General features: G+C 37.8%; 1 protein-coding gene across 1 annotated transcript; it reads left to right on the forward strand.

The window, feature by feature from the left end:
• Positions 1-7,561: 7,561 nt before the first annotated feature.
• On the forward strand, positions 7,562-24,712 carry LOC106130672 (cilia- and flagella-associated protein 58). The gene is made up of 19 exons (XM_013329570.2): positions 7,562-7,707; positions 8,674-8,802; positions 9,140-9,233; positions 10,247-10,382; positions 11,877-12,054; positions 12,590-12,709; positions 13,501-13,695; positions 13,793-13,914; positions 14,584-14,723; positions 15,182-15,320; positions 15,718-15,767; positions 18,130-18,308; positions 18,689-18,898; positions 19,573-19,723; positions 20,038-20,162; positions 20,606-20,763; positions 22,699-22,816; positions 23,318-23,384; positions 23,786-24,712. Exons 1-19 carry the CDS (start codon positions 7,627-7,629, stop codon positions 23,956-23,958), a joined length of 2,565 nt encoding a protein of 854 aa, XP_013185024.1. The 5' UTR covers positions 7,562-7,626; the 3' UTR covers positions 23,959-24,712.
• Positions 24,713-24,753: the final 41 nt, after the last annotated feature.

The raw sequence follows: 24,753 nt of genomic DNA on the forward strand, positions 1-24,753 counted from the left end.
AGATTTCTAAAACCTCTTTATTGTAACCAACACAGTAATAAAAACTACATCAAAATCGGTCCAGTGAAACGCGAGGTACATACATACATACACATATATGCATACATATAGCATTTTTTTAAAGCGGTTAAAAATTCTTTCCATTAGACCAGCATACTCGTAGAAGCTTACACTATATGGATGTTCTGAGTCTTAGTCATATTTAACGGCATCCACGGGAAAAAGATGCTGTAGTCCTAGGCGTCTTAGTTATTGTTGACAGTTTGTCTCATACATACACACCTACTTACATATGTAAAAATATTTTCTACGAAATCATAAACAAGAAAACGGCTAAAAATATCTTTGTGAATCACAAGGCTTTAATTAACTAGGTATTTACCGGAGTGACTAAAAACCTAATGCTCAAAATGACCTCCGAACATTAGATTTGTTTGTAACCTAACAATATAAATAAAGTTGTACCGTTAGCTTTCATATTTATTATTAGTTGAAGGATAAAATCCTAACGTTTAAAACAACAAATAATCGTTTAATCTGCACCCTTTCACCTCGTGTGTTTTGTTGCATCACTCAAAAAATCTTATATATAAAATTCTCGTGTCACAATGTTCGTTCCCGTATTCCTCCGAAACGGCTTGACCGATTCTCATGAAATTTTGTGAGCATATTAAGTAGGTCTGAGAATCGGCCAACATCTAATTTTTCATACCTCTTAGTGATAAGCTTTGTCCCCCTTAACATTTTTTTTAACTAGAAATTACTTAAAAAATATTTATATGGCAAAACAACGTTTGCCGGGACAGCTAGTATGTATATTCGGTTCCTAAGTGGCGTTGAAATTTTTTTAAGAGACTACTTTTTATCGCGCGTCGACGTTTTTATCGCGCGATAAACTATCGCTGTCCCGTTTCACGTCATAACAAAAAGCGAAAAAGCGATAGTATATCGCTCGACAAAGAAGACCTCGCGCGTGCCATGCTAGCTCCGCTGAACTATTCAAATTACATACTTATATAATATTAGTATAATATTTAGATAATAAGTGACTAGCCTTCGTTTTATTTTTAGTATAAGTACCTACGTCTACTTTAGGCAGGGAGTAAATCCGTATAAGACTGTAAATTTAAATATATTTGAACTAGACATTTCCCTGGGGCTTTGCTTACTGTGACTTATAAACTAGGTAATTTAATCCAAATTAGTCCAAAAGTTAATTCGTTATTAAATCTTTTATTATATAAATACTAGCTGTGCCCGCGACTTCGTCCGCGTGGAATAGTTATTTTGTGCATCATTGAAGCCCTCAAGGAGGAATAATTTTCCCCGTTTTTTTCACATTTTTCATTATTTCTTCGCTCCTAATAGTTGCAGCGTGATAATAAATAGCCTAAAGCCTTCCTCGATAAATGGTCTATTAGACACAAAAATAATTTTTAAATTCGAACCAGTAATTCCTGAGATTAGCGCGTTCAAACAAACAAACAAATTCTTCAGCTTTATAATATTAGTATAGATTATGCAAAAAAATTTATGTACCTACGTGAGTGCGTGTTTGAGGATGCTATTCAATCACGAAAATTCTACTGGATGGATTTTGATGAAACTTACGTACACGGGAAGAATAATGCCTGGAATAGAACATAGTTTATTTTTCTTACAAAAGCAAAGTCCCGGGGGCGCAGCTGTTAAAAAACAAATAAATTCTAAAGACAAAAAAAGGAAATTATAATAATGGAAAGTTAAAGTATCTCTTTGTATACAACATTTGCTGTTTTGCCCATTGGAGACATCACAAATAAACTGTCACAGCTGGTGACCCGCGGAAAGCGACGTAGAGCTGTCCGTGTGAAAAGCAATTCGTCCTGAGGTCGACTCCGGCTGCTCCAAGCGTTTGACCTTGCAATTTGTTAATTGTCATCGCGAAACATATAGCCACTGGAAGCTGAACACGCTTAAATTGAAATGGAAAGTTGTTGGGAATGAGAGGAATGCGTGGTATAAAAACAATTTCACCAGCTGCACAACCAGTAAGAATTTTAGCTTCTATAATATTGTTATAAAGCGAAAATGTATTGTGAGGGCAAATATTAAAATATTAAGGGTTTTGAAAAAATCTCTAAGTGAATCTATTTGTTTTAAGCCGTAGATAGCTCGAATTGCCCTTTTTTTTGTAAACTATAATAATACTTTTAATTCTCATGTGGCGCCATCTCGTATCGGGTAGTCAAAAAATAAATATCTAAACCACGGGAACTAAATCAATGGTGAAACGGTAAGTACTGGCGTTACTACATTGTGTGTTATTCCTGCTAATCTTGAGCGATGCATTGTCGCCGATGCGGGGCGCGTCAAACTACCTACATAAAAAAAATCTTCTCAAAGATGTGGTGAAACGGTAAGTACTGGCAAACTAAATCAATGAAAAAAAGAATTTCTAATAAATTGAAAATTTTGCCAGCGGCTACAATCGTGTTATTTCTTAAATTCTCATGAGGCGCCATCTCTATCGGGTGGGAAAAAAAATAAATATCTAAACCACGGGAACTTAATCAAAAAACAAAGCATAATGAATTAAATCAATAAAATGCTATTTTTTTAATCATCATTATAAATATGATAATTAATTATTTATAGCTTTTTATATCGATTCAAAAATGACGAAGTTCCATACAAACTTGCACCCCCTATTTCATCCCCTTGAGATAGAATTTCAGGATAAAAAGTAGCCTATATTCTAATCCAGGTTAATAGCTATATCTGTGCCGAATTTCGTTCAAATCCGTTCGGTAGATTTTGCGTGATGCGCGTACAAACATACAGACAGACAGACGGACAGACAGACAGACAGACAGACAAAAATTAAAAAAAAATTGTTTTGGCTTCTATTGACCCTAAAAAGACCCCTTATAATTTTTTTTCTTAAATATCTTCAATGTACAGACAAAGTTCAGTTACAGTTTTATTATATGTATATGGATATGGATGTATGGATATCGGGTTGAAATGCAGGGTAAATGGGTGCGAGGCCCAGCTTGTTAATCAGGCGTGTTAATATTTAACCTCTAATTAAAGAGACTGTGAAAACACAGTTAGTTTTATTTTGTTAAGCTGAAGGTCGCTGCCTCTTCTGCACTAATTCCTTAAACGAAAGATACAAAAACTAATTCTTAGTAAAACTGTGATTGTTTAATTTTGTACTTAGGAAATGTGATCAAAAAATGCCCGAAATAGATAGTTTTGGGCATTTCTTTACTTTGATAAATTTTTTTTATTAAAAATTGTAAATGCACATATGCATGTACTAGACATGCAGGCAGGTGTAGGAAAGGCTACCGACACAACATCGTGTGTCGCGCGGTTCCCCAGGCATAACACCTAGCCTGGCGGAAGATCTTCCCTTTGGTGGCGGTCGAGCCGAATCATCGCTCCCGCTTCAAATACATTAGTTTGTGTGCTAACCGATGCTCCTACAGTAAGGGAAAACACCGTGAGATAACCTGCACATTCAGGCAGGAAATGACGGAATACGGGTAAGGTTTCCCTGCAAAGCGTCGCTTCATGTAAACACCTGACTCAAAATGCGTACCCCGGGCCCCTCTCTAGAGGTGAGGATGTAACCAGGACTAGAGTTAGAAGTGGACGGGCGCCAAGGTCTATTCCTACGTATGACGATGAATAGTTTTTCCTACTTCCTATAATGTTTACGTGCAACTTATGCAATCTCATTGTGCAGTTTACCTAATTAATTGCAGTTTAGTAATAATCTAGACCTAGACATTCCGATCGAGAGCCTTCGTGGGCGCTGGATTTCAGGAAATTTTGTTTTATTGCCATTTTAGTAGCTGAAATTACTTATTGACACGACACTGTTCAGGTTTGGACGACGTTTTTAAAATAATATTAAATAAAATGAAAAATTTGCTCAAGTAATAAATAAATAAATATTTTTTAAATACCTATTTCTTTCCAGTGCTGCGAACACAAATACCTACATCTTTCTACATTTCTCCACAAGTACGTCAAGTTTAAAGTAAAATTTTCCCAAGTTGTGTCCCATATAAGTACAGTCTCCCTTGATTGACTTTACGATCTGCGCGGGAAATGCAGTAACTAGTATGCACAATTTTTTTTCTTCACTATAAGACCAGCATAGAAGTTTGCACTAGTCTTAATTAATGTGCTAATGTATGTTTACACACCCATAGAGATATTATTCCCCAATCTTTACTCTTTTTGGCTTAGGTATCTGAACTGTAGCTTTTTTCCTTAACTTTTTGGTTACCTAAGTTAACAGGATAACGGCTTAAAAAACCCCGTCTTTATACATTACGCGTAACATTTCAAGTATTTTTGGATGTCTGTCACCAGGTTAAGAAATTAAAGGTTTAAAGAGGTACTAACCAACAAAAAATATATAATTTTAGATAAATTCCACCGAAGCCGAAAAGTCCGTATCCTAGAATAAGCTTCAGAATTTTCAATTTTAGTTATATTTTACATCCCAAATTAAGATTTACTTTAGGAGGTATATGAGGTCAACATAAAATACTGAATTAGTAATACTGATACTGAAATGTTTTTTTTATATTCATTTCGCTTGGAAGCAATAGCTCCGTTCTACAGAGCCCGTGACGCAGTAATAGAGAGTAAACCAAACAGTTGGTCAGGCAGGTAGAACAAAGGAACTTTGTTAGGGATATCAATTATTGCTTTGCATAATCCAACAAACACTTCTGACAAAATTAATGGAAAATGTAACTGACGACCTTAAAACCTAAAACTCCTCCGGGTACCATTCTGCTGGAAATTATGTATACAATTTTGTCTATGTCAAGACCATACCATGCGTAGTCACCATGAGGAAATATGATGAACTACCTAGATGTGATTCAATCTAAGTAGACAGATGGGGGTTTTTCCTAAAGTGACAAAGATAAATATTACAAACTTTATGAGGATAACAAAAATGGAGAAGGAAGCCGTGGAGTCTTTGATATCACTTTGCACATACTTCTTCTTCTATACCTTACATACCTCCTAAATTCAGCATCATAAAAATCTGGCGTTCTCCCTGAACCAAGGGTTCAATTTCGACTATGATGCAGCCATCTTTGATCAGTGTATACTTTAATGGGTACCTAAGTCAAGTTAGCACACAGCGTCCCTCACTTGCACAGGAAGTAATGCCACTCTATCCTTTAATCTACCGGAAACGACACGGATTAAAAATACAAACTCAATTATGGCAATTAATTAATGAAATCATTTTGGGTCAATTGACCTTCAATTATTTTGCCCAGTAATGGGACAGCATACGCTTAAAAAGGTCAATTAATCATTCAGTATCCCAACTAATAGTTTCAAGAAATTGAAAATGGTTGTTTTCCTTAAGTGGCGGGGAGTTCAATAAATTTCAATAGATATAATTGTTGCCAGTTATAATAAATTGGATAATGGGGCGAATCGGTAGCGGCGCCTCTTCCGGTTTGAAAATAGAACTAGGGTTTGAATCTCGGGCCCAACTGAACATGACCATTACATCACGTCGTTATCCTTTACGGGGTAGACAGAGCCGACAGTCTCAAAGAAATGGAAGGCCACGTTTAGCTGTATGATGGAATAAGGATTAAATTACTGGCAGGTTGATCAAGTTTATTAATCTTCCTCTTTATTGATTTTTACAATTCGCCCAGGAACAGAAACAGCTGGCACACAACACTATGTTATTTCATCGCTGCCTGATCATGGAAACTTGCATTTAATTAATGTAAGCTATTACTTTAGTCGTCTTTTACGACATCCAATAGACGGAGTGGTCCTGTTTTATAGTGCCGAAATTGAATACGTACTATGGTTTTTATACATTTGTTTTCTTGAATGCCAACCAAATATTTACAGTGAGTAATTTTTTAAAAAAAAACCTGCATATTTTAGCAACTGAATGACCATGATCCAGTCTGGTAACTGTTTAACAGGGGAACCTATAGACAGGACGAAATTCACCTCACAGAAGTCCTTACCACACGGCAAAGGCTCTGTGTTACCTCAAAAGCTGAAAATATACCTTCATCCTACTAATATTATAAATGCGAAAGTTTGTGAGTATGTCAGTATGGATGTTTGTTTTTCTTTCAAGCAAAAACTACTGAACCGATTACAATGAAGTTTGGTATGTAGGTAGCTGAAGACCCAGAATAACATATAGGCTCCTTTTTATCCCGGAGTTAAGAAGGAGTGGAGAAGTCGCGGGCGGCTTCTAGTCAGGTATATTTCTGTATGTACCTTTTAGAATCAAAATAATTGCCAAAAAGGCCTACTTATTGTATTACGTCCGTCACGTCCAAATCGGATTAGGGTTGCCATAATTCAGAGATTATCTTTTTACCCTCTTACGCGAAATCTGAGGATTTTATTACGCTTTTTCCAACGTTTTCAGCATTAAAATATATTTTCAGCAAAGGCAATATAATGTTTAATTTTTCGACACCTTTTTTACATAATGTATAAATAAATTAAACAAATGTATAAAGAAATTTTAACATTATATTTAACACCTGATTTGTGAGTTAACTATTTCCTGAAATGATAGTACACAGCTGTTTTGTATCCTTGGCGAATAAGCAATAAATATTTGTCGCTTAACCGCTCCTTATATTTAGCACATGACGAAACTAAATAATAGGTTTCATCATGAAGTCACTTGAATAACCAGTAACCATAAAAGGGACAATTCTTTTATTAATTACTAGCTGTTACTCCCGGGTCCACCTGCGTCGCGTAAACAGTGGGAACTACAATTATCTAAACCTATAACAGAAGGGACTTATAGTTCAAGAAAGAAACACATATTTTTTCTCCGTTTGAATTAGTTGTGAAGTTGACGTTGTTGAAAAAAATGCTGCAGTGCAGTTTGTTACCGCTTCTTCTGCACTGAAGCGGCAGTAAACTTGGTTTTAAGTAATTTCTTTGACGCCAACCAATGTTGTGAAACCAAATGATATGACAATTATTAAGTGACTAGCTGTGTCCGCGACTTCATCCACGTGGAATAGTTATTTTGGGTATCATTGAAGCCCTCAAGGATGAATAATTCTCCCCGTTTCACATTTTCAATTATTTCTTCGTTACTTATAGTTGCAGCGTGATGTTATATAGCCTAAAGCATTCCTCGATAAATGGTCTACCTATTCAACACAAAAATAATTTTTCAATTCGAACCAGTAGTTCGTCGTTCGTTCAAACAAACAACAAACAAAAAAACAAACTCTTCAGCTTTATAATATTAGTATAGACTAGCTTCCGCCCACGACTCCGTCCGCGCGGATGTCGGTCTTCGCGTGGAGGGTTTATTTCTCCATTTTGAGTAACTCTGACAATGACATTAAGAAGAGTACCATATAGAAAAAAAAATGTTGAATTTGAAAATATACAAATAAGTATTTACAAGAAAAAGTTTACATTGCAAATGCAACTGGTGCTAAAAACGTAAAACCTTATCATGACGCCTAGCAACTCAGTCGCGTAGCAACCAAACAGCCCGCGCACCGTGCGACAAAATTGCACGTTTTTTTTTTATTTTTCGCTTATTTTTCACTTGTTTTGTAGTCATATTGTTTACTCACCATGGATGATGAGGAAGAAACCTTCGGGGCGGCGATGAGGATCGCGTCAGAAACCACGGAAGCAGAGAAGGAGTATGAGAAAGTAAGTAGGTTAAGTCAAAGGTGCAACATCTGACTTAAAATTTTTGTGTACAGCCGCTTATAGAGAAACGATGTACAAACCAAAACTTTAGGGCATCAACTTTCTCCGCAGGTGACTGTACCTAATAATTACTACTCAAATTGATGTAACCTGTTAATTTTTATGATCTTTTCAGAGGACAATTAAAGAATAAGGCTTATTCATGTCACAATGCTTTCGACCGGGTTTAAGCTTTTGTGGAAATTTCTTACAGTAAAAAACTGAGTTGATTAACTTTAAGTTAGTACTGTAGACTGATACTGTTTGTTATTTCTTTTTTTATACATACGTACATAAAATCACGCCTCTTTCCCGTAGGGCTAGGCAGAGACTACCTCTTTCCACTTGCCACGATCTCTGCATACTTACTTCGCTTCATCCACATTCATAACTCACTTCATGCAAGCTAGGCGGTTTCGGGTACTCTCAGGCCCTTTACCAGGACGTCCTTAATTTGATCAAGATACGTTCGTCTAGGTCTTCCCACTCCGACCTTCACACTCTCCTTGTTCTTTTTTTATACATACATTCATACATATGGTCACGTCTATATCCCATGCGGGGTAGACAGAGCCAACAGTCTTGAAGACTTAATGGCCACGTTCAGCTATTTGGCTTAATGATTTCTTTTTGTCGTGTGGCTCCCGGCACCAATACAAAAAAGAATAGGACCACTCCATCTCTTTTCCATGGATGTCGTAAAAGGCGACTAAGGGATAGGCGTACAAACTTGGGATTCTTTTTTAGGCGATGCGCTAGCAACCTGCCACTAGTTGAATTTCAATTCTATCGTTAAGCCAAATAGCTGAATGTGGCCATTCAGTCTTTTCAAGACTGTTGGCTCTGTCTACCCCGCGAGGGATATAGACGTCACCATATGTATGTATGATTTATTTTTTTATATATAAATAAATGTACTTTCTCCAGGTCTTGGAGCAGCTGCGGGAGGCGGAAGGTCTGAAGCTGTATGCAGACGTGTACACCAAGCTTTACGACTCCTATTTGAAGATGAAGGAAGAGAATACACATCACATTGGCGAGATCACTTCCCTTAAAGTATATGATATTATTTGTTTTTTTTTTTTTGTTAAATGCATTGTTTTAAGTAGGTAGTTCATTTACACCAGTGTTTATTAGGAGAGCTAACCTCAAAGTTCGAGACTATTGCTTCTGACATTTCACAAAAATAGCATCCAGAGTTCCATCTTCTTATGCAAGCTCATCAGTTTAGTGTAACTCTTGACTTGACTATTACACTGCTTCTTCTTCCTCCTGGCGTTAGGTTAGATCCTTACGTGTCTAAAGACCATTATGACCTCCTCCTGTGACCTACTCCTTATGACCATTTCCCCCCCTTTTCAATCGCCTCTTTAATTGGCTAATTGATTTACAGAATAGGCTACATCGCTTTGACGACACTGTGTCAGACTACCTCGCGGAAATTGCTGAAGATCATAAAATTATAGATAAACAGCGAGCGGACATCAGTGAGTTTCTTATTTCACGTCATAAATATACACAGGACAAATTACACAGATTGAGTTTGCCTCGAAGTAAGTTCGAAACTTGTGTTACGAGATACTAACTCAACGGTACTGTATTTAGAATAAATACTTATATAGATAAACATCCAAGACCCAGGCTAATCAGAGAAAGTTCGTTTCTCATCATGCCCTGGCCGGGATTCGAACCCGGGACCTCCGGTGACACAGACAAGCACTAGACACTACAGCTGCGCCACTGAGGCCGTCGAAATCATCTTGCCTTGTGGTTTTAGGCGGTTTATAATAGGACAACTCTAACTGAATCGCTTGTATGTGGTAAAAGGCTACTAGAAGTAAGTGCTTTCACTTATTGAAACTGTTATGGTCAATGCCAGTTGGGTAACTGCTGTCCAGGGTCAAGAAAGTTCCTATTATTAACTTGCCTACCACCATTCAGGGGTGACCATAGACAAACCCTGGACAAGCGCCAGGAGGATGATGAAAATCAATGATTTTTGTCTAGTTCTTAAGTCCCATCTGTACGCCTTAATAAGTAGAACTTGGAATCAAAAATCTGTGGTGATTATTGTCATGATCAGAATATATCTGACATGCGTTCACACAATATCAAAATTGTTCTAAAATTAAAGAAATTTGTCAACGCCAAATTCATCATTCATTCATATAATCACATCTATATCCTTTGCGGGGTAGACAGAGCCAGCAGACTTGAAAGACTGACAGGCCACGTTCAGCAGTTAGGCTTAATGAGATTCAAATAGTGCAGGTTGATAGCCCATCGCCTAAAAGAAGAGTCCCAAGTTTATAAGCCTATCCCTTAATCGCGTTTTACAACATCCATTTTCCAACAGTCATGAGAAAGAGACGGAGTGGTCCTATTCTTTTTATATATAGGTGCCAGGAACCACACGACACAAACACGACACCAAGTTACATCTACATATAGATGGGAATTGACTTCGGTAGGTATTTTATAAAGACATTTTTTTTGACAGAGGAAGCCCGAGCCCTGGCAGATGCCATGCATGCAAGAGAACTCGCCAGCGTGGAGAGCCTGGAGACCATGAAGAAGACAGTGGCCAGGCTGGAGAAGGAACTGGACGCGAGAAAGAGAGCGGGGGACGATGACGCGTGAGCACTTTTCCATCGCATTTTCTATAGAAGTGAATCTCTGTACAAACTTCCATATTAATATCATTTAGGGCTTCCAATCTCGATATACCGAGATCTCGGTATTGCGGGATCCCGCGTCCTTTTCCACTCCTGCGTGATGCGGGATTACGGGTGCGGGATCCGCGAGATTTGCGGGACTGAAAAAAGCGTGCCTGCGACCTCTCGCGAGCGCGATCGCTCGGTGCGGTGACTGTCGGTCGGCGGGTAGGTAACGCACTGGCAAAGGAACTTGGAGTTAGAGTTAACTATATATCGTCGGCATGTCGTCACCATCACCGTCACCATCTCGAGCTAATACACTTGAGTCCATTATAAAAAAAGAAATGACTCTCTTTGAATCTGGGGGTCAATGGGAAAATATCTAACATACATACATACATATGGTCACGTCTATATCCCCTGCGGGGTAGACAGAGCCAACAGTCTTGAAAAGACTGAATGGCCACGTTCAGATATTTGGCTTAATGATAGAATTGAGATTCAAATAGTGACAGGTTGCTAGCCCATCGCCTGAAAAAGAATCCCAAGTTTGCAAGCCTATCCCTTAGTCGCCTTTTACGACATCCATGGGAAAGAGATGGAGTGGTCCTATTCTTTTTTGTATTGGTGCCGGCAACCACACTTCAAAATATCTAACATTTACATATAAAGCCCTAAAAGGAATACCGCCGACAAGTGTGGAAGCCGAAAGGGCATTTTCTGCTGCTGGCTATATTGCTTCTAAAATACGCAGCAGTTTGGCAGATGACAGTTTAGATATGTTGTGTTTCCTTCGCAAACATTTTCAATTAAAAGCTTTAGCTGACAAACTAAATAAATAAACCAATGAAGAATAAACGGTGTAATTTGATTGATCTCATACTTATAACCGATTTTTACCGAATTTTTCGTAAAAATGAGAGAGGACCTTGAAAAAGCTAAAACAGGGAATAGAATAGAATAGATTTATTTTCAAAATTGGATACAAGGTATCACTTATTGACGTCACATCACTTAAATCTAATTATAACTACTACCGCTTCCAAAGCGCATGTGTAGAAGAAGCGGCGGAACAAACTGAACTGCAGCCAAATATTAAAATACATATTTGTAGTGCACTTGCAAAGGATCTATAAAAAGATTGGCGAGAGAAATTTAGGAAACTGTAAAGTTGTAGCTCTTATAGTTTTTAATACATACATATAATCACGTCTCTATCTCTTGCGGGTTAGACAGAGCCAACAGTGTTGAAAAGACTGATAGGCCACGTTCAGCTGTTTGGCTTTTAGATAGATTGAGAGCCCATCGCCTAAAAGAAGAACCGCAAGTTTATAAGCCTATACCTTAATCGCCTTTTACGACATTTACGGTAACGAGATGGAGTGGTCCTATTCTTGTTTTTTTATTTGGTTCCGGGAACCACACGGCACTACACTACTACACGGTTTTATAATTTCTGCTTATTACCTCAAGCGGGGCGACATCTGCCGTGAAAGAAAAGGAAAAGTTCGAGAAAGAAAAGGCGCGTCTCCAGGGAGAGCTGGACGCCATCAAACTGAGGCTGACCAACTCTCTGGGCTACGTCGAGGAGTTGGAGCAAAAGATGAACACGGCTGAGGATAACATAGCCAAGTTGGAGGAGCAGCTGGAGGTATAAATATGTATTTAGTATTAGCTCGCTCTCCCGGAGATTCGCTCCCGTGGGAAATTCGGGAAAAAATACTTACATTTATGTTATTCCAGGTAATATTCCACCCGTGTAGAAAATTTCATCAAAATCCGTTCAGAAGTTTTGGCGTGAAGAGTTAACAAACACAAACGCACACATATTGCATACTTTCGCTTTGTTAATATAAGGAAGAAGGTAGTACTCTTAACTATTTCTTCTTATGCTGCCGTTTCTGGACGAAGATTGGCGGCCATCATGGTTACCTTTACTTTTGAAGCTACAGCACAAAACCAATTCATACTCATTTAAATTAAAAAACACTGATAGGCCACGCTCAGCTGTTTGTCTTGACGAAAGAATTGAGATTCAAATAGTGACAGGTTGCTAGCCCATCGCTTAAAAGAAAAATCCCAAGTTTATAACCCTATCCCTTAGCCGCCTTTTACGACATCCGTGGAAAAGAGATGGAGTGGCCCTATTCTTTTTAAAATGTAAACTAAATGCTGTTATATTGTAGGAAGCCGATAACAACGCGGTGCGTCAAAACCGCCTTGTGGATCACTTGAAAGGCGAGAGCGCAACTCTGAAGTCCGAAGTTGAAAGCAGAGGAACGACCATCAGCAACCTCACCGATAAGGTACTTTTGCTACTATTTTCAATTCATAAATAAATATATACGGGACAGACAACACAGATTGAGTCAGTCTCGAAGTAAGTTCGAGACTTGTGTCACGAGATACTAACTCAACGATACTATATTATAAATACTTATATAGATAAACGTCCAAGACCCAAGCCAATCATAGAAAGTTCGTTTCTCATCATGCCCTGGCCGGGATTCGAACCCGGGACCTCCGGTGTCACAAGCGTACTACCGCTGCGTCACAGACGCCGTCATATAATGAATATTTATAGAATGTTACAAAACAGTTCTAAATATAGGTATATATTTCTAACATATAGACTAACATGTAATATCAGGATCTACCAGTGTAGAATATTTCATCAAAATCCGTTCAGAAATTTTTAGGTTTTGAAAGATTCAGTAGTTTGCAATGTAACTTTTGCATTATTGATATAAGAAAGAAGGTTGTACTCTTAGCTATTCTTCTTGCCGTTTCTCGACGAAGATTGGCGATTTTATGTTAACCAAGATATTTTCTATAATAACTGAAAATAATGCTGATCTGTTAGTAACTGGAACAACTAGGAGACAAATCGGATCTTGTCTTCGTGATTCCTATAAAAATAGGAAGGTTCATTATATACGTAATTGTCTAAGGCTCCCTAATTACAGGATCCTCCTAGCCGTAATTACTAAAAGCGCGCAAGTATTTCTTAATCTAAATAAAATAGATCTCCATCCAGAAGATTAAAAGATCGCAGACGACGAAAACGTGACATGTTGAAATACTTTTTATGCTATAGTTGTCAAAAGCCGAGAAGACCCTGGAACGACGGGACCGCCAGCTCCGGGACATGGGGAACAAGCTGGAGACGGCCAGGGGGGAACAGGAAGCGGCCATGATCAAGGCTGCCAACCTGAGAGAACAGCTGGACAACACCAACGCACAGTTTGAGAAGAATAAGCAGGCGTTGCAGAATGCTAATAGGGAACTGAAGGTATGTGGAGTGAATTGGCATTACATATCATAGCGTAAAATTAAATTTAAATATGAAAAGATAGTACCTACCCACTACTTTTATTGAATTTGAATAGAACATGACTGACGAAGGAACGAGACTACGCAACGAAGTGTCCAAAATGAGGAAAGAGGCGGTGCAGCAGACCAAACGTTATCAGCTCTTGGAGAAAGCCAAAGCTTCTGTGGAGTCTGAGAGGTAAGCAAGACACAAGTCTCTTTTCATGATGAAGATATGAAGTCTCGGGTACTTCTCGGGTACATACGCTATGAAAAGATGTGGCTGTGACTTTGAAAAGACGCAAGTACTTGAAAAGGCTTCATAGCCACTCATGAACATATTTAGTGCCGTGTGGTTCCCGGCACTATTACAAAAAAAGAATAGGACCACTCCATCTCTTTCCCATGGATGTCGTAAAAGGCGACTAAGGGATAGGCTTATAAACTTAGGATTCCTCTTTTAGGCGATGGGCTAGCAACCTGTCACTATTTGAATCTCGGTTCTATCATTAAGCCAAATAGCTGAACGTGGCCATTCAGTCTTTTCAAGACTGTTGGCTCTGTCTACCCCGCAAGGGATATAGACGTGATCATATGTATGTATGTATGTATGTATGAACATATTTATATTTTGAGATTTGGGAAAGTTTTCACTGTTAACAAAATAACGTACCCATCGTAGGCAGCATGAACATTTGTGCTTTATTTGCAGGTTTTTACTATTTACATTAAATACAAAATTTCTAGTTTTTGATAAGCTTTATAATTATTCTTAACCCTAGTCCCGTAGAAACACCAGTAACAGTGACCAACAATGCATCTCAAACAACAGAGAAATCTTTCTAAATAAATTCTACCTCCCATCTAGAGATCGTCTCCGTCAACAAGTGAGCGTGATGGAGCGCGAGATAATGCTGAGCAAGAAGGCGGCGGAGGCCGACAGGAGGGACATCGAGAACCTCAACAGGGAGAAGGACATTCTTAACAAGAACATGCAGAAGATCCAGAGTAAGTACTTAGATTTAATCCAGTTGATATTATCTCCAGTTGATATAATATCCAGTTGATATGATATCCAGTTGACTTAGATTTGATCCAGCCTTAAGCTACTGCAGCAAGACCATAGATATTTTGCTAAGAATTTAATAAGGATGGAAAGACCAGATATTTTCTGTCCTCGTCATAAATGTTTGGCCTGCTTGTTTTGTACAGAGCAGCTATATTGAAATCCAGCTTCGCATTCAGCTGTCTTTTTATGATTTTTTACATTCAACCTAGCATCACGGTTTACACATATAACACTCTGAATTTACATTAACATCTCTGGAACAAAGTAAACAAGTCCATCCAGTTCTATAGTTAAATTTGCCATCAGTACGATGCTTTGCTAAACAAAATTCGCTATATCTTCTACATCTTTTGGATAAAAGACAATTACTTTACACGGAAAATTCTTTAATTCTCAGATGAAGCCCTGGAGAATCTGCAAATGCTGAATCTCCAGGAGCAGCGTCGCAAGCAGCTGGAACACGAGCTGGAGATGAACGCGGCGCAGATCACCAAGCAGAGGCTGCTCATACGACAGCTGGAGAAGGACAAGGACAGGTGATTGAAGACACGAAATCACATTGATAAATTTCATATTATGAGGAAGCCTTGGATTCAATGGGGAACAAATATTATGCGTTACTTTGACATAACTTCAACCACATAAATCAAGAAACCGAAGACTGAACAAAGTGGTAATAAAAATACTTAGGTATCGGAGAGTGGAATCCGACACAGAGCGAATGAAGATGCAACTAATGCCACAAAAAAATTGTTCATTTACTTACATAAAGTCAATCGATGTCTCAAAATACCTACTTAATTCAATTTCAACAGGATACTTTTTGAGTTAAATACTAATTAATTAGGTACAGACTGTGGCATGTATTAAATATTATTTTGTTAAAGACAAAAAGGTTTAAGAAACTCTATTTACATGAGTCCTTTTTTGCAGAATGCTGGAGGAGACTATTGCACTTAATGAAAAGATTGATGAAATATCAGGTAAATCATGATACCTTATCCTGTTTCGTTCCTCAAAATTTACTCTTCAAGGCAATCTATGTAATTGCGGAAAAAATTAAATTTTTCACATTGTGTATTGTTTTCTCCTTTCGTACTTTAATAGATATGTATTATTTTTAATATTTTATTTATTACAATCACTTCTAGATTCCTACACTGCAGCTACGTAATTTGCAACAATAAATTAACACACAGTAAATGCAAATATTCATAGATTTTAACATACCTCAAGATTATAATTGTAACTTAATAACATGTTTTATCAATTATGTATAATTTGCGAGTACACTACAAACAGACAGATAGACAGGCATAAAGAGCGTACAAAGGTTTAAAATGTCGGAAACATGTCAAATATACAATGTGTGTTTGATTTGCACAATGACCTATTTACATAATAGACACGTCAATTAGCATCTCAGAAAAATTATAAAATTCTTTACCCTATAAGGATGCCGTGGTACTAAGAATATTAAAAATTAATCCAAGAAAAAAAATATGTTAATAAATTGTGCGGCGACTACGGAAGCCTATTGTAAATACTTATTGATTCAACATGATTTTATTTCATGAAATGAATAAGTAATTAGTTACTTCTTATATTTTGTTTTTTCATTTGTATGAATTAGTTTTGACAAGCGGAATTATAGCATTTAGGAAGTTGCCAAAATGTTTTTCCACCTGTCTGAATTAATTACTTAATCAAAGGTATAGGATGTCTTAATTGAGTCAAGTAATTTTTTTATTTACGATGTTACAATTGTTTTCCTATTATACTCTTATCAATCCTGTCCCAATATTGGGTATCCAGTAGCTACTGATTTATTTGACTTTAACGAATAAATTACGTAAAAACCTAATTCAATAACTTAAAAAATTATAAAATACTTAATAATTAACGTAAGTAAATCAAATCGCTATATGATATCATCAACTTTCGACAAGTATGACTGACGATTTAACTAGAGTTTTTGTTTGAATCTCAATTCTATGATTAAGCAGAACAGCTGAAGTTGGCCTTTCAGTTTTTCAAGACTGCTGGCTCTGTCTACCTCGCAAGGGATATAGACGTGACTATATGTATGTATGTTTTGTTTGTAATTATGGTTAATAATGTATGGTTATATGAAAATATTGAAAGGCCACGTTTAGCTGGATGGGATAATGATTTAATAGCTCGTCATTTTACGTATTTCGGCATTATCTTAATACGTCGCATTATTATCACGTCTCTTGACGTAACTAGACAACATCTCCTACTTGTCTCATGCTGTATTTCGTCACTTTCGCAATTCGTCCGACATTGTACAAGAAGGCATAAAAGTAAAATCCAGATTATTCTAATATTTTATTATGAACAAAAATAGAAAATATCATTATAAATTAGTCCGAATTCGCAATTTACTTTCCTCTTCTTTGGTTGCGTTTATAATAATTGAAACAGCATAATCTTCTTCAGTCTTATGTAGGTACTCGTATAAATAAATAGATGATATGTTTGTTATTCATAAAATATTCTCCGAGAAGCATAAAATAGATTAATAGGAAAAAATGGTTAACAATTATAAACTTGATTGTACATGCTCGTCGGACGAATTGCGAAAGTGACGAAATACAGCATGAGACAAGTAGCAGATGTTGTCTAGTTAAGCCAAGAGACGTGATAATAATGCGACGTACCGAAATACGTAAAATGACGAGCTGTCAACTAAACCGATGAAATTAAGATTATGTGTATACTTAAAGATCAACTAACAATTTCACTTTCGCATTTATAACATGAGAAGTTAAACATTACTGTTAAAGTAACGACTACCTACTTTACATGCGAAAATGGCGATTTTACGCTCATGCCGTAAATCAAGTAATTAATTTACACATGTCATCTCCATTTATGGTAATAAGCGATTTTATTGATCATTCTTATCGCTATTTTCCTTATAGCTTATGGAATATGACTATAGTTTTAAGTAAAGGCGATATAATGTTTTTATCTTTTTTTAAACATACAGCTTCCTTCCGGCATTTGTCTCTTTCGCTCATCAGACGTTTTCTCTTGACTTGATCTGAACTGATTGATATACTAAGTTTAATTGATCGTCTTGTCGGCACGAAACCAACGAATATATAGATGAATGCGATCTTCATATCTATACTTTCAATACTATAGTATAAATGCGAAAGTCTATATATTAATCTGTTACGGTTTAAAATTGATGAAATTTTTTGTATAGGTAGATTTGGTTTCAAAATTCTCACAGGAACTCTACCCGGGCAAAAGCTTGTCTAAGTAGACCTTTATTTAAAAAATCATATTGTCAAAATGAGCTTCTGTCAACAGAGGAGGTGCGCCTGCGCACTGCTGACATCCTGGACCTGAACAAGGCGCTCCGGGAGGAGAGCATCAAGGTCCGTAAGCTGTCAGTGGCTCTGGACGCCACCAGAGCTGAGAGGAACATGCTGCACAAGAATTATACGGAGGCCTTGGATGAGATACAAGACCTGAAACAGAAACTAAAGGTCAGAAGCATAGTATCACACGAAATATAAATTTAACCAAAATGGCGACGGTCTAGATAGATTTTATTTTAGACAGCCATTACAACCTTCATGATGTGCAATACTTCCAGAAAGGTATTAACTTTTCTAATTAAATTATAGGAAACAAGAGCCTCAAAAACAGAAGCGTCGTACAATGCCCGGAATGTAATTTAAGCAAAAACGGTGGATCCTGACTCTGAAACGCGCTAGGCTAGGGTTCAACAGGAAACACAGGAAGATGAGAGAAATTGTTAGGTTTACCTGCAAAGGCTGCGGTGGTCAGATACGAGTAAGAGTCGCTTCGTGTAAAAACCTGACTCACACAAACGCACATAACTAATGCATTACTATATTTACAGATGCTAGCATACCAAATCGAGCAGCTCAAAGAGGACATCAGCGGAAAGGAGTCAGGGTTGAAGACCTGCGAAGGCGTCCTGGCCAAATGCAACAAGAAGGTGGAAATGCTGCGCAGTGAAGTGCAAGCTGGGCTCGTCAAACTATCAGACGCCAGGGCTGATATAGCAGCGTTGAGGCAAGAGGAAGCTAGGCTGAATAGGATTGTGCAGGTATATATGTAGTCTGTAGCGACATCTTTGCGCCACAAGTCATATTAGGCAATCATGCTACGCCATCAGCCAATAAGAGCGATAACGCTAAATCGCGATATCAAATTTTTCCCGAATCGGAATATGCTCTAATTCAATAGGTAGAACCGCCGACTCGGAGGCGGGGTTCCCCAGGCATAACACTTAGCTTAGACGTAGATCTCCCTTTGGTCGACCGCGATAAAACTTTACAGACAAATCAACATATTATGTATTAGATGATGCGCAAAAGGTTACCTTAATTGATAGACTAGACTGGAATTAAAAGGTCGTATCATTTATTTATTTGATTGATAGCTAGTTTTAGGCGAACTTAAAAGGCAGCGGAGGAGCCAATTACTACATAAAGGAGTCTTTATAAAATTTTGTCAAAGACGCGTTATATCTTTATCGCGTTTTTTTAGACATTTTATTATGTATTTATGATATTGCCAAGAAGTAAATAAATAAATTCTATCGTTAAGCCAAATAGCTGAACGTGGCCATTCAGTCTTTTCAAGACTTTGGCTCTGTCTACCCCGCAAGGGATATAGACGTGACCATATGTATGTATGTAAATAAATAAATACACCGCACTAACAAGTTATCAACAAAAGGAGGACACGGAGTACATAAACTTGGTTGTAATTTCGCAGGAAGGTGACACAGCTCGAGCGAAACTGATGAAAGAGTTGGAAGGTCTTATGAACGAGCGCGACGTGGTGGGCGCGCAGCTGGTGAGGAGGAACGATGAGATTTCACTGCTGTATGAGAAGATCAGGATCTTGGAGATCACACTGCATAGAGGTCAGTAGGAACAGATAATTTTCTTAAAGGTGACTTTAAAGAGTTTTGTACAGACATTTCAGTCTAAGACGTTTTCAACCATGCTAAATATTTCTTAATAAATTCTTTTTTAACAATACATACAAACTCTCCCAACAATTTCGATACAGATTTTGTTATTTTGGACGTGTTGTTATTGCTAGAATAAAAAGGACTAGAAGATTAAAATGAAACTTGTACATCCTCTGTTTACTCCGGCATCACATAACTCACGTACCTACTATAAAGTGCTGATAATAACCTGATTATGATGGGAATATATATGTTTCTCACAGGAGAACGTCAATACGAGCAGCGTGTTGAGGATATTCGTCTGTTGCGACTAGAGATCATCAGGTTGCGGAAAGAGAAGAATTTGCTCTCGAAAGGGATAGAGAACATGACGGATTTGAGGCTTGAGGTAAGTACGAGTAAAGAGTATCTTACTCTTCAAAGGGTATTATAGTACTCTTACTTTTTGCACTCGTTGCTTGCAAGCGACATCTTAAGCTCTGCTTTAGAGGCAAACATATTTCTTTTTAATTTAGATCTAAGGAATGCATACTTAAATATTGAGACATATCAATGCCGTTAGACAGCAGATTGAGACTGCTTTCGCTAGGGTTAGTACCGCAATGATCATCAAGCAAGTTTACTTTAAGACTTATTTGGATGGGTGAATCCACACCGTGCACCACAGTCATTCATCATCCACACCGTGCACTGCTCATTCCCCAGTGTGGATTCACAAAATTCAGTATTATAAGTCTTTTATACTGACTTGTGTCCATTAAACAATAAGCAACTTATCATCGACCAGTATCTTATTAGAATTTACAATTAAAGAAAGTTCTTTATCTTCAGGTATTCAACCTAGAACGCGAGTTGGGCCGTGAGAGACTTCGCGTGCGAGCACTAGAGGAATCTCTGGAGACTCCTCTCAACGTGCACCGCTGGCGGAAGCTGCAGGGCACCGACCCCGAGAGCGTACAGCTCACGCAGAAGCTGCGTGTCACGCAAAAGTGAGATCTATTGTTTATATTATATTACATTGGGTTTACATTATATTGTGTGCCATCAACGTTACAGTGGCCCCACGTTGGGCGCCACTATGTTTGGGAAAAACGTCGCAGGTAAGAGTGATGAAAGATAATTAAAACTCTATAGAATAAGTAAAACCTTTTGTGATTAGTTTTACAATTTTTAAGAGGGCGTGGGTTTAGCTATAGATATCCAGCAAGTAGCCGCCAGAGGATAACAAGCTCCTTAACTTGGTGAGCGCTGAAGTAGACCAAAGGCGAAGGTCCGGGGCTTATATAGGGCTCCCAGGCTGTAAAGACGACGTCACAAGAAGACACCAATGTCCAGCACACGCAGAAGCTCTAGCTCTATTTCATACATACATATTTTTACCACTAAGTCAAGTGGTTATGGTTAATAAAGGTACACATACCATAAAGTTACTAACTCATTGTTTAAAAATAAGAAATAGATAGATGATATTATTATGTGCTGCAGGTACCTACAGATAGATATTAATTTCTTTTCCGATAGGAAGTGATTTACCTGCTCAAGTTAATGTTTAATTAAGGATATTTTTTATTGTTTATAATCATCAGCAGTGAACAATAAAGATATTCCATAGCAATCATCTAATCTTCGCCTTTGTATAAACTATTTAATTTCGCTGCGATGGAAATTACCGTTAATATCATAGTTGGGTGTTTCCTGCGATTGAAATATTAACTCAAATCTACACTTTTGAAACAATTCAATGTTATTTCCTTAATCAATGAATATTAAGATCACTGAATAATTTATCCATTCGTTGCGTGACCGCTTTTAAATTAACTCGCAATTATTACAATGTTTGGATGTTGTTTTGAGATAAATAGGTTATTAAATATTAGATTATCTATATTATCTCGGGGAAAATACAAGTAAAAAGTGTCACAATCTCGGCTTCTGTAATTGCTTAAATGGAGCACTAAGTATTCTCATTCTGTAGTCGACACGGGATTAAGTCAAGGCAAGCCGAGGCAAGATCGCAAAAATTGTGTCTGAAGTGTGTAAAAAATATATTTCGTGCTTGATCTCGCACGCGAACTTATTTTGCTCTTGTGCTTCTTTGCAATAGCCAGTTAATATCTCAGATTCTTACAATGACGTAAAAATACAATTTCATGAGAAAATTTCCACATGCAAATCACTACAATTATGATAGTTATGGTCCAATCTGTGCAAGTTATTTCTTTTCAAGATGGTAATCTGAGAGTAGCTTGATTCTTCTTCCTGGATTGGGTAAGTCAGGTTTTACAGGAAGCGACTCCCATCTGACCTCCATAATGTTTGCAGGGGAATCTAACCCGTATTGGATCATATGGTCACACATCCAGTTGCCTGAATGTGCTGGTTTTCTCACGATGTTTTCCCTTACCGTAAGAGCATCGATTCATCAAAGTAATGTACATAACATAACTTCGAAAATAGTCATTGGTAACCACGTTTTGACCAAGCACCTTACCGATTCGACCACAGACTCTTTTGAGAATAGCTTGATTATACAGGCTTATAAGGGTCGTATGATGGGATGCATAAACGTATGCGCAGCGAACGCGATCTTGACTCTACTGGCGCGCGAGTCGCGGAGGAGGCGCTTAGTCGTCCGGAGAGATGCGCGGGATCCGAGGTACCGCTCACCGGGCTCGGTTGCCTGGCAACGCGGCCGCGTTTACTGCATACGAGTAACTACTTACGCGCTCGCTACAGGCTTTAAAGCCCTCGAGATTACCAAAACAGTGATTAACAACTCCATAAGACGTAGCTTCAACAACCTTATGGCTATACCAGGCGAATCATGGTATGGGTTTCGCTAGCAAAGGGATAAGAGAACTTATCGCTATGACAGCTACGGTCTAGTGAATTGTTTAACCTAACTTAACCTTCCTTCTTTGCAGGAAGGTGCTAGCTCAAAGCGAGATGCTGGTACTGAAAGATCGTGAGCTGAAGGAGACCAGGAACCTATACAGCGCTGTGAAAGACATGCTGGCCTTGCAGCCCAGTCCCGAGATACAAGTGAGTCATATTTTGAATTTTTGTTTATGAGGTAATGCCCCTGCTTTACAATTACCTTGGGCTATTTCTGCTACTACTGATTTAAAACTTTCGCAATGCATTATGTATACCTACTATTTATTCGACTCTTTGGCCGTTGAGATAAAGTAAATCTAGAAAACGTCAGAGATAAAATAAAGGTACGTTAAATGCGCGTTTAATACCTGTATTATTTATTGTATTCCTCCACTGACCCAAGGGTCTGCTAATCTTCTGGTTGTAAGAGCCGAATTACGGAAGAGGTGTAGCACTGCTCAAGTCAAAATGCAAGAGGACAAAGACATACCATTTTGTACTTAAGTATGGGAATAATATAATGTGTTGTCGCCTTGCAACGCACTTAGACTAACTTAACAGTTCCTGAATAATAGTCACATTTGGATCCTGATATCTCGGTCGGTCCCTTTCTTTCGTGTATGGCAGCCGTTGCCTTCATATTCTTATAAAAACTCTTCATTTCAGCAAACATTGACGAGAACGCAGCGGGCTTTGGCGCAGAGAACTGCAAAAATGAAGTGCCTTATTGCTGGTAAGAATCCTTTTTTTATACTCCCAACATGCAAACTTAAGAGATGGCCATGACTAGACTATCGCCTGTGCGCCCTCTTTTCCTTGTTTCAGAAGACTCCCAATTTAGTCTAATTCAAATTCCCTGCAATTATTAATCTCGCAGGGAATTTAAGTAGTAGTATCTCCTTTCTCTTTCTAATTTTTAACAAACATCTGCGTGGCTACGCACGTCGCAATAAAAAGCGAAACAGCGTTAGTAGGTATCTATATCGCGCGACAAAAACGTCGTCCCGCGTGCTTTGCTAGCCCCGCTGAGAAGATAAAAGATTAGCCTTATAATCGATCGCAAATAAATATCTTCTTAATGAATCAATCTCTTGAAACATCATATTTTCTTATTGTCCTATCTCAAAATTACAGAACTAAGCATGCGGGAGAAACAAGTGGCAGATCTCCGTCTAGAGCTGGACAGGGCAAACTCCGACCTTCATTCGTTCAAACAACGCTACTACGAGATGAAGCGGGCGCTTGATGCGGACGAAGCCAGAAGACTGCGGGTACCTTCACCGCAGTCGCAGACTGAAGCTATTTAAATGATGTGGATTATAATCTTTTTTGCACGGCAGTGGTGTATTTACCTTTGATGAAAAGGTTTGGTTTCAAATATAGTACCCACTGCTTTAAGTGTTGGACATTGCTGCAGGGCACGTAGAAGCTATATTCTCTCTAAAAATTAAATAACGATTCATACCTACTGCCTCAAACTTTAAGACTGACGGAGAAAAGAACGCGTATTTTTTATATTTGTAGTACAGTCAGCGGTAGATAAATCTGACCAAGAACCCTTTCAAATCTGCTGTATAAAAAAGTTCTCCTCGTGGTCCCATCAATGGGACAACCTTCTAGAACCAAGAGAAAACAGCAGCGCTCGAGACCAAATGAAAGTTTGTTCGCAAGGTCAACGAAAACTATGAAATTAAAAAGAAAATCACACGATTTTAGTTCTTCCATTTTCTAAGTTGATCATAATGTATTACCATTTTTGTTACTTATATTTAACATTTTATTATTATTATCAACTGTTACAAAATTATTACAAAATGCCCCATCCATTTTGTCAGTAGAATGGTGATCGTTTTACTGTTTACAAGCGAGTTATTTAGAATATAAAAACTATGTATTTTATAAATCTTTATAATAGTTTAAGTAGTATGTTACTGAGAACTGCCCCAAATGTTTTTTTTTTTTTTGATAAGTTGTTTTATAAGATTCCAATTTTTTGTAGTTTTAACGAGAATACTTGAAACATTGTCGATAGAAAACAACATTTTTCGACACAAAGTTATTCATGTGACGTTGTTATAGTAGTTTTTCTATGGATCGTTGTA

This window comes from Amyelois transitella, chromosome 23, assembly GCF_032362555.1.
Source record: "Amyelois transitella isolate CPQ chromosome 23, ilAmyTran1.1, whole genome shotgun sequence".
Classification (NCBI taxonomy): Eukaryota; Metazoa; Arthropoda; class Insecta; order Lepidoptera; family Pyralidae; genus Amyelois; species Amyelois transitella.

Bases quoted from the DNA above. Each gene is read 5' to 3' on its own strand.
- LOC106130672 (XM_013329570.2), top strand. From the start codon at position 7,627: ATGGATGATGAGGAAGAAACCTTCGGGGCGGCGATGAGGATCGCGTCA. The intron at 8,803-9,139 runs GTATATGATATT...ATTGATTTACAG, and splicing joins GCGAGATCACTTCCCTTAAA to AATAGGCTACATCGCTTTGA. The intron at 14,724-15,181 runs GTAAGTACTTAG...TTTAATTCTCAG, and splicing joins GAACATGCAGAAGATCCAGA to ATGAAGCCCTGGAGAATCTG.